This window comes from Macaca thibetana, chromosome 16, assembly GCF_024542745.1.
Source record: "Macaca thibetana thibetana isolate TM-01 chromosome 16, ASM2454274v1, whole genome shotgun sequence".
In the NCBI taxonomy this organism is placed as follows: Eukaryota; Metazoa; Chordata; class Mammalia; order Primates; family Cercopithecidae; genus Macaca; species Macaca thibetana.
Genome location: NC_065593.1, coordinates 23,054,551 through 23,064,800, shown reverse-complemented (window position 1 = coordinate 23,064,800; position 10,250 = coordinate 23,054,551). Strand labels below are relative to the sequence as shown.

Sequence of the window (10,250 nt, the reverse complement as noted above, 5' to 3'; positions counted from 1 at the left end):
CATAACTCTTAAGGCCCTTTTATGCCTGTTTCTCAGCTAGACCTCACAACATGCCTCTGGGGTGGGAATCGGTGTTCCATTCCACAGCTGACTCCACTGAAGCCCATGAGGAAGAGATTGGCCAAAATCACAGTCCTCTCTGATTACCGAACAGAAAAATCAGCTAAAATCTCAGGATCACTTTTTTTTTCAGGTGATGGCAGGACTTCAGAAACTCTGTGGACACCTGAAATTGGGCACAAAATCAGGTGTTTCACGCCAGTGGGCATTTTCCAGGTAGAGGGATCGTATTTCTCTTGAGAGTCTAAAAGTGTGAACAAGCCCACTCTTTACAGATGGGAAGACTGAGGCTGGGGACAGGGAGTGGCCTGCTCAGAAAAGACTCAGAAATCAAATCTAGTTCAGTGGGTTGATATTTACCCAAATTTCCAGCCTGGGGAGATTGATGCACCCAAGCGAAGAACCCAGAAATGAAACTTTGTTCTTTTATGCTAAAAAAGAAAATTCCCCAGAGTGCTTACAAACTCTCCTCCCACTCCCTTTTTCCTGCCCTAAATAAACAATGGCGAATGAGCACCCAGCCAGGGATGTGTCTGATCAAACAATCATGGATCAATAGCCATGTTTGGAGAAGGAATTTGTGACTGCTCCAGCTACTGGGCATTTTGTCTGTTCCAGTTCATGTAATCTCCCAACACCCCATGAGGCAAGGGGGTTAATCCCATTTTACTGAAACTGAACTAAGACTCAGAGAGATAAAGCTGTTGCCCAATGAGCCTTCTTTCTGGCCTCCAGATCCGCGGTGCTAATTCCCCTTCTGATGACCTAATGATTCTGAGCTTGGCAAAGGTCTTATCTCCCAGCTCTCCCAGGCCCAGTGTTCCAGGAATGTGACCTTTGCTGCAGCAGCCGCTGGAGGGGGCAGAGGGGATGGGCTGGAGGTTGAGCAAACAGAGCAGCAGAAAAGGCAGTTCCTCTTCTTCAGTCCCCTCCCTCCCTGTCTCTGCCTCTCCCTCCCTTCCTCAGGCATCAGGGAGGAGACTTCAGGGAGATCAGAGCCCAGCTTGCCAGGCACTGAGCTAGAAGTCCCGCCATGGCACCCCTGAGACCCCTTCTCATGCTGGCCCTGCTGGCATGGGTTGCTGTGGCTGACCAAGGTACAGGGGGGTGTTGGTGGCCATCTGAGTCAATGTAGGGAGGGCGAGGGTGGCCCGGGCTTGGCGGAACCTACTGACACCCCTTCCTCAAAGAGTCATGCAAGGGCCGCTGCACTGAGGGCTTCAATGCTGACAAGAAGTGCCAGTGTGATGAGCTCTGCTCTTACTACCAGAGCTGCTGCACAGACTATACGGCTGAGTGCAAGCCCCAAGGTGTGTTCAGAGCCCAGGTGGGTGGGCTGGGGTGCCCCTTGCAGCTGGAGACTCACTACCATCCACTCTCTGCAGTGACTCGTGGGGATGTGTTCACTATGCCGGAGGATGAGTATGTGACCTATGACTACGGTGAGGAGAAAAACAATGCCACCATCCATGAACAGCCGGAGGGCTCCTCCCCGAGCCCTGACCTCCAGGCCCAGCCCGAAGGGAATCCTGAGCAGGCAACTGTTCTGAACCCTGAGGAAGAATCCCCTGCACCTGAGGTGGGCATCTCTAAGCCTGAGGGGACGGACTCAAGGCCCGAGACCCTTCGTCCAGGGACCCCTGAGCTCCCAGCAGAGGAGGAGCTATGCAGTGGGAAACCCTTCGACGCCTTCACCGACCTCAAGAACGGTTCCCTCTTTGCCTTCCGAGGTGAATCCAGGGCAGGTATTGGGGATGGGGGTCTGCCCCAGGAGCGTCCCCGCTCTCACACCACCTCCTCCACTGTAGGGCAGTACTGCTATGAACTGGATGAAAAGGCAGTGAGGCCTGGGTACCCCAAGCTCATCCGAGATGTCTGGGGCATCGAGGGCCCCATTGATGCCGCCTTCACCCGCATCAACTGTCAGGGGAAGACCTACCTCTTCAAGGTGCCAGCAGCTGTGGACCAGGGTAGAAAGCATCTAGGGAGGGTTTGAGAGCTATTGCTCCCAGGGACAGGGTGGACAGGGAGGCTGGACCCAGGGCGCTGCAGGACCTGGTGGGCGCTCTGTGAGCACAGGGCAGCCCCAAGACTCCAGGTCCTGGGCAGTGAACCTGAACCTGGGAACGGCTGCCTTAGGGCAAGGGACTCTGCCTCTGTGCCTAGCCAGCAGCCTCCATACCCCTTTTCACTTTCCCCACCTCTTAGGGTAGTCAGTACTGGCGCTTTGAGGATGGTGTCCTGGACCCTGATTACCCCCGAAATATCTCTGATGGCTTCGATGGCATGCCAGACAATGTGGACGCAGCCTTGGCCCTCCCTGCCCATAGCTACAGTGGCAGGGAGCGGGTCTACTTCTTCAAGGGTACTCAGGGGGTGGGTGGGAGACTGAGCAGGCAGTGGAGCAGTCTTGGATTCCTTTCACACTTCACTGGGGACAGGCCTCAGCATGTGCCCACCCCATACCCCCACCTCATGCTGGGAGATCCTAACTTCAACAGCCTCTGGGATCTCCAGTCTGGCTCTGGCCCAGCCCTCCTAATGCCCACCACCCCGCTCCCCAGGGAAACGGTACTGGGAGTACCAGTTCCAGCACCAGCCCAGTCAGGAGGAGTGTGAAGGCAGCTCCCGGTCGGCTGTGTTTGAGCACTTTGCCGTGATGCAGCGGGACAGCTGGGAGGACATCTTCGAGCTTCTTTTCTGGGGCAGAACCTCTGGTATGGAGAGAGGGCAAGTCTTTCTTCTCCTTCAAAAGGGCTGAAACCCCTGGCTAGTGGTAGAGCCAGGTTGGCTGGAGGGGGCTGTGGTTGTGGAGCTATCGATCAAAGTCTATTTGCTCAGGCCAGACTTTGCTTCTGTTGACCTTTTGGGGGAAGCTCGGCTCTACCTGGACCCCACACCTTGGACTTTGCCTAGCACAGCCGAGGGCACAGCCAGCAGAGGGAGGGGCTATGGCTGAGGAGTTTAGGGGGCCTGGGGGGGGTGGGGTCTAGACACCAGTGATATGGTGGAGGGAGCACACAGTGAAGGGCATTGGACTGAGAATCAAAGGCCTGGCTCTGCCATTCGCTGCTGTGTGTCTTTGGGCAAGATGCAGCAGATGAACTCTAATGACCTTGCTGGAGGGCGCAAGATTCAGACCCCTAAGACCTCTCATTCACCCCTTCCCTGCCACAGCTGGTATGAGACAGCCCCAGCTCATTAGCCGGGACTGGCATGGTGTGCCAGGGCAAGTGGACGCAGCCATGGCTGGCCGCATCTACGTCTCAGGCATGGCACCCCACCCCTCCTTGGCCAAGAAGCAAAAGTTTAGGCGTCGCAACCGCAAAGGCTACCGTTCAGACCGAGGCCACAGCCGTGGCCGCAACCAGAACTCCCGCCGGCCATCCCGCCCCACGTGGCGGCTGTCCTTGTTCTCCAGTGAGGAGAGTAACTTGGGAGCCAACAACTATGATGACTACAGGATGGACTGGCTTGTGCCTGCCACCTGTGAACCCATCCAGAGTGTCTTCTTCTTCTCTGGAGGTAGGAGCCCTTGCCACCCCTGAAGCTGCTCTAGCTTGGGTTTTCCTTGCTGTCCCTGGTCCATAAGGGCTGAATACAGCCCGCAGGTAGTGACCACAGAAAGCCGGGCCAGAAGTCCTTAGCTGCATCGTGGATGTTCACTTTCCCTTCTGAGACTTTCTTAAGGGAAGAGTGGGCAGGGCCAGGCTGGGCCTCACGCACCCTCTGCTTTCCTCTCTTCCAGACAAGTACTACCGAGTCAACCTTCGCACACGGCGAGTGGATGCTGTGGACCCTCCCTACCCACGCTCCATCGCCCAGTACTGGCTGGGCTGCCCAGCTCCTGGCCATCTGTAGGAGGCAGAGCCCACAAGGCTGGGCCCGCTGTAGCTCCCTCCTCCAATCTCCTTCCCCCAGCCCAATAAAGGTCCCTGAGTTTAAGACTACTGTCCTGACTGGGGTGGATACATCCCTGCCTGGGTAAAGGAGAGGAAGCTGGGCTGTCAGAATGGGTTGGTGAAGGGGGCAGAGAAGGGCCTCGCTGTGTTCAACCCATGTTGGGCTCAGGAATTCTCTGTGAACCGAAGTTTGGGACTGGGGAAGGCCTCCTGAGAGCTACCCTTCCTCTTGAGCTAAGCAACCCCCAGCAACCCACCAGCAGCTAAGCAGGCACTTGAACCCCTCTGATGGTGACAGAGTTACCAGGCCAGCCTCCTTGGGTGAGGCTTGCTTTGCCCCTTGGAGTTGACTAGGGTCTTGGAGGAGAGAGAAGGGGCAAGAGGTAGTGAGGTTCTGGCTCAGCTTTTTTGTCCATCCTGATCTGAAATCATAGTAGCTCCGGCTCCTGAAGTCATTGTGCTTCCCCAAACCCACCCCTAGAGTGAGCCTTTCTTGAGGTCTCTGTCTAGGGTCTAGGATGGGGAGCAGCAAGACCAGGAGAGATAGTGAAGGGGAGAAACTGAAAGGAAATTCAAAAGCACACACTTCTCATGGAAAAGTGGCCCAGGAGTCCAGGAGTTTGAGGCTGCAGTGAGCTATTATTGTACCACTGCACTCCAACCTGGGCAATAGAGTGAGACTCTGTCTCTAAAAACAGAACAAAACAAAAAAAGGAGGGAATTTTTGGCTGGACATGGTGGCTCATGCCTGTAATTCGAGCACTTTGGGAAGCCAAGGTGGGAGGATTGCTGGAACCCAGAAGTTGGAGACCAGCCTAGGCAATATAACAAGACACCATCTCTACAAAAAATAAAGAAATAAGTTAGCTGGGCAACTTATGGGTGGTGTGTGCCTGTAGTCCCAGCTACTTAGGAGGCTGAGGTGGGAGGATTGCTTAAGCCTGGGAGGTTGAGGCTGTAGTGAGCAGAAATCACACCACTGTACTCCAGCCTGGGCAACAGAGTGAGAAAAACAAAATTTAGGCCAGGCACGGTGGCTCACGCCTGTAATCCCAGCACTTTGGAAAGCCAAGGTGGGTGGATCATGCGGTTAGGAGTTCAAGACCAGCCTGGCCAACATGGTGAAACCCTGTCTCTACTAAAAATACAAAAAAATTAGCCGGGTGTGGTGGTGGGCACCTGTAATCCCAGCTACTCTGGAGGAAGAGGCAGGAGAATTGCTTGAACCCAGGAGGTGGAGGTTGCAGTGAGCCAAGATCGTGCCACTGCACTCCAGGCTGGGTGACAAAGCAAGACCCCATCTTGAAAAAAAAAAAAAAAAGAAACAAACTTTTAAAAATTTAAGGAAAAGCGGTTCAGAATGTGTCCAAGGAAGAGAATACTATACACATAGTATTGTGTATAGTATTTATCATCTTTCTTAGAACCCCTCAACTGCACCTGTGGAACCTCCTCTGGTTCCAGGTTCCAAACCCCAGGAAGTCCATCTGGCTCTTGAAGGGCCAGAGAGATAAAGGGTTAGATGCAGGCAAAGTTCTAAAGCAGACCTGAGGGTAACCTGGTGACGACATCTGTTCCCCAGTCCCGCTGACAGCAGCTGGCTCCCATTCATCCTGTTGTCACCTTACCATCCTTCTCATCCTGTCCCACTTCACCAGCCCAGTCCCCAGTTGTAGGAGAGGTCTCCACCCCCTCTCCCCTGAAGGCAGCCAGGTTCAGAGCACTCAGGGCTCCAGAAGGGGCAGCCAGTGCCTGGGAGCACTGGAGAGATGGTTTTCTTTGGCTTCCTGGAAGGACCCCTGGGAGGATTTTCATGAAGTATAGGATTTCAGGTACAGACTACCAGAGTTTGTGGTTTGAGGAGGGATGCTGGGTCCAGCTTCCTTTGTGAGGCCCTGGAGGGGCAGGGGGTACACAATTTACCCCACCCATACCCTCATAAGCCCAACCCAGCCTCCAGTCTTCCCCACCGAGACTTCTCTGCTTTGCTTGAGCTGGACTCTAAACCTCTCCCCTCCTGGAGGCGGGGCCAGCTACCCTGAGCAGGATAAAATCCAAATGGAGGGGTCTGGTATGGGCACAGCCCTGGCATGGCCCTCTGGCACCTTACCCTGTGCCAGCTCCATGGGCAGCCCTGTGGATGCATCCTCAGCAGGTGATCTGATGGGGAAATGTGGGCAGGGTGAGGACGCAGGGCACGGTGGCATGAGGGAAGGTTGAAGAGGGATGGGAGTAGGGACTTCAGGGTTGATTGAGGGCTTTAAGGCTGGGCGGAGGCTCTTTCAGCAAGTCCCGGCTTGACCCCCACCGTGGCCCGCAGACGGTGGCAGTGGGTTGGGTTCCCACCAGAGAAAGCGGACCACCTTCAGCAAAGGGCAGCTGCTGGAGCTGGAGAGGGCGTTTGCAGCATGGCCCTACCCCGACATCAGCACCCGTGAGCACCTGGCCCAGGTCACTCGCCTTCCTGAGGCCAAGATACAGGTGAGCTGCGACCCCTTCTCACACAGCCAACATCTGGGCTTGGCCCACGGCCCCTTCGCTGGGTAGCCTGCCTTCAGGTTGTTTCCCATGTCCCTGGGTGGAGGGGATGCTGGGGCCAGAAGACTCCTTCTTCTTCCCTAGCAGGTATGGTTCCAGAACCGCCGGGTCAAAAGAATCAAGAACAGGAAGTCAGGAAGTCTAAGCCCCCGGCCTGAGTCCCACCAGAGCCCCTGTTCTCTTCCAGACACCTTCCAGCAGCCCTGGGATCCCCAAATACCAGGCCAACCTCCACTCTCCAGCGGCACACCTCAGTGTACCTCAGTGTGTCAATACACCTCCTGTCCAGCTCCTGGCTTAAGTCCAGGGCAGGGCTGGGAAGGGGCTAAAGCTGTAGCCCCACGGGGACCAGGTGGGGCTTCAGAGGTCCACCCTTTCTTAGAGCGAGCTACTCCCCAGACTTCACTAGGCAGCCTGTCTGACCTCATCTATGCCTTGGCCATTGTCACCAATGTGGACCACGCCTAGTCTTGGTCCAGAACTTGCAAGACCCCTCCTCTGACTCCTGTAGCCCACCCTGCCCCTCCTGCGACTGAACACATCAGAAGTGGATCCCCCGGCCCCACCTTTTATGCAAAGGAGTTCCCTATCGGAAAGGAATTTAGCTCAGGCATCCCTCCCTTCCACTGGCCTCCAGGCCAGCCTAGATGCAGGTCCTATGCAGACTGGGGCCTAGCTCCTGCCACCCCACACCTGACCCCTTTGGGGCATATGCTCATGGTTGTGGCAGGAGGTACCTTCAGAAGGATGAGATGAGGGCAATGTTTTCCTTCACTCTTGCCAGTCCTGGTCCCCATTTCTCACCAGCTGATGACCTCCTCCCTCCGAAGGGGCAGGCTCCTGTCTCCTGAGGTCTCTCCAGGCCATTACCTTGCTAACTGCTAAGTGAGGTAGGAAAGGAGAACGCTGCTCCTCATCTAGACTGCTGGAGTCACCTTCTTTATGGCTCAGGGCCACCTCTCCTGACCGTCGACCACCTGGACAAATTATCAGAGCTATGGATGTGAAGAGGGAGTGGCATTAAAGTAATAAAGCAAAGACAGGAAGCTGGGGCTTATGTTGATTTAATTTTCACAAAGATCAGATTGGCTGCCCTCTGACGTGAGGCCGCAGAGACAACCTGACAGATCTGGGATGAGGCGGGTGCAGCAGCATTGGGTTTTGGTATCACCGTCATCTGTAATACCAACTAATCTCCAAATAAAACTCAAACTCTGTACCTTAATCTGGATTGTTGTGCTCTGCAAATGAACGGGGACGAGGGCCATTTGCCATGGAAATTTATCTCCATCACCTAATCCCTAAATAGGGCCAGATTCCACACAGATTCTTGGTGGGAGGTATTACCCAGGCTTCTGCTGGGATTAGAGGAATAGTTAATTGAAGGGTTTGGGGCTCTGACTGACAAGACCCTGGGGGAGATGAGAGCCTCTGCTGGCAGCCCCTGCTCCTGGTCCCACTGAGTCTAAGACATTCCAGTTACCTCCACCTCCGGAGCTGCTCTGCTTCGGAGAGAAAACCATGGTGTTTGTGGTCTGCAATGGATTCAAATCCTGACTCTGCTATGTAACTGTGGCAACTCTGGAACTCTATGTGACTAAAAAATGGGGATACTTGTTTGCTCTCTGTTTGAGGTATAAGAAATAATGTAGGTAAAGGGCTTTACATGGTGTGTGACACATTGTAAAAACTCAGTAAATGCTAGTTTCCTCTCCAGACAGGCCCTAAGAAACTGGGAAGGCCCCAAACTTTTTGTTCTTCCCACCTCCTGCCAAGCAGTCCCTGGACCCAGAGTGCATTAGAGAAAGCATGGCATAGTGAGGCAGGAGTGGCTAGGAGATGAGAGAGCTCCCTTCTACATGCTGAAACTGGAGGACAGGGCATTTGGTTCTCCCCTCTCCCTGCCCTCTGCTTTTTTACTGAGACAAGGTCTCACTCTGTCATCCAGGCTAGAGTGCAATAGCATGATCTTGGATTACTCAGCTTACTGCAACCTCTGCCTCCCGGGCTCAAGGGATCCTCCCACCTTAGCCTCCTAAGTAGCTGGGACTACAGGCGTGTGCTACCATGTCAGCTAATGTTTGAATTTTTTTGTAGAGATGGGCTTTCGCCATGTTGCCCAGGCTGGTCTCGAACTCCTGAGCTCAAGCAATCCTCCTACCTTGGTCTCCCAAAGTGCTGGGATTACAGGCACGTACCACTACGCCTGGCTAATTTTTTTGTATTTTTAGTAAAGATGGGGTTTTGCTATGTTGGCCATGCTGGTCTTGAACTCCCAACCTCAAGTGATCCACCCGCCTCAGCCTCCCAAAATGCTAGGATTACAGGTGTTAGCCACCTCACCCGGCCCAGTGTAGCTTTTTAACACAAATTTTATACAGTTCAGGTTACTGGAAACACTGCAAAGTGCCACCTAGTTTGTCTTCTCACAGCTGACACTTCTTCCAACTAACAGAAACTGGCAAACATTGTAGAGGAAGTGTCCACTGAGCAAATGAGTATATAATTTATTAAAACAGAAAAGTGCTTTGGAAAAAAAAAATAGAGAGAACAGGAGTACATACAGTGAACCAAGAAGAGTGTACCATGAGAAGCAGACCCTGAACAGTTAGAACTATTAGAACTATGGAAATCACTGTGCTTTGTGTTGTCACAGGAGTTAAAATAGAAATACCCTGGATACAATAAATATTTACTGGATAAATAACTAAGCCTGATACCCTTTTCAGTGCGTTATACAGACCCTATCATCACACCACTAATCTAAGTTCTCAGAAGTTAAACATTACAAGACTTCAGGACAACACAGGCGACTTCGGCTCCATTTAACAGAGGAAGGACCATAGCTGGTCATTTGATATCTACGAGTCTGTCTTATCTTCTGGAAAAGGGGCCTAATACCATTTCCTTTAGGAAAAAGGTAGCTGCCTTGCTTCCGGTTCTACCATCCTACAGCAACCCATCTTTCTCTTATTTGATGTCTCTGATCAGCTCCTCTTCCAGCACAAACTGGAGAAAGGGGATCCTTTCTGTTTTCTTGGAGGCTTCTGAACTCAATTACAGGTCTGCATTAAAAATGTCTGGAGAAAGCTGGTGATCAGTTTGTACATACGAACAAGTTCAAGGCAGTATGGTCTACTTCTGGGAAGGCCTGGATTCCATTTGCTCCTGAAGGAAAAACCCTAGTCCCAGCAGTGTCTAGAATGGACTGGAGAAGGCAGATGGGTACCGGATTCAGGAAGAGGTACTGACAGACCAAGACCAGTTCTTTCCATTTTAAAGATGTGTTATCTCAATTTCCTCCAATGCTCCCTTTGGAAATTCACAGAACATAGGGCTCCCCACAGAAACAGCAGCTGGCCTGGGCTGGTCTTCTGACTAACTGGAGCTGAATACAAAAAGTCTGATGGGTTGACTGAGTCAGTGACTGGCAATGGGACCCTGAAGCCCCCAAAGTCTTCTCTAGACTTGAAGATGAAGCACCAGTTACAGTTCTCCCAGCTCGCCTTCCATTGCCCGCACCATGACATACAGCTCAGCCAGACCCACCACTGAGGCGACGATCAATGCAGCTAGCACCCGCTGGAGATGGGGAGAACCAGGCTTAAGGGATGCAGGCCAACACCCAGCTCTGTACCCAAGCAACCTGAATGAGGATGGAGAGCCCCCAATCCCCTTCTAAGTTGAGGGAGGGGAAGAAAAGAGAATGTGGCTTCTCCTGGGTTTATTACCTAATCCCCTGTGACTGCT

General features: G+C 53.2%; 5 protein-coding genes across 5 annotated transcripts in view; 4 read left to right on the top strand and 1 right to left on the bottom strand.

The window, feature by feature from the left end:
- Positions 1 to 10,250, top strand: part of IFT20 (intraflagellar transport 20) — a 245,198-nt gene that overhangs the window by 201,812 nt on the left and 33,136 nt on the right. The window lies entirely within an intron of this gene.
- Positions 1 to 10,250, top strand: part of POLDIP2 (DNA polymerase delta interacting protein 2) — a 222,000-nt gene that overhangs the window by 198,364 nt on the left and 13,386 nt on the right. The gene's annotated exons all lie outside the window — the stretch shown is intronic.
- VTN (vitronectin) lies at positions 482 to 4,005 on the top strand. Its single transcript, XM_050763207.1, has 8 exons — positions 482 to 1,157; positions 1,251 to 1,370; positions 1,446 to 1,790; positions 1,869 to 2,008; positions 2,269 to 2,425; positions 2,625 to 2,777; positions 3,238 to 3,585; positions 3,809 to 4,005. The coding sequence occupies exons 1-8, from the start codon at positions 1,094 to 1,096 to the stop codon at positions 3,919 to 3,921; spliced, it is 1,440 nt and encodes a 479-aa protein (XP_050619164.1). The 5' UTR covers positions 482 to 1,093; the 3' UTR covers positions 3,922 to 4,005.
- Positions 6,021 to 9,042, top strand: SEBOX (SEBOX homeobox). Its single transcript, XM_050762346.1, has 3 exons — positions 6,021 to 6,144; positions 6,283 to 6,443; positions 6,588 to 9,042. The coding sequence occupies exons 1-3, from the start codon at positions 6,021 to 6,023 to the stop codon at positions 6,966 to 6,968; spliced, it is 666 nt and encodes a 221-aa protein (XP_050618303.1). The 3' UTR covers positions 6,969 to 9,042.
- Positions 7,549 to 10,250, bottom strand: part of TMEM199 (transmembrane protein 199) — a 345,481-nt gene continuing 342,779 nt past the window's right edge. Inside the window, exon 7 of the mRNA XM_050763252.1 lies at positions 7,549 to 10,082. Within this exon, the coding sequence (XP_050619209.1) occupies positions 9,987 to 10,082 (96 nt within the window). The 3' untranslated portion in view covers positions 7,549 to 9,986. The remainder of the gene's footprint in view (positions 10,083 to 10,250) is intronic.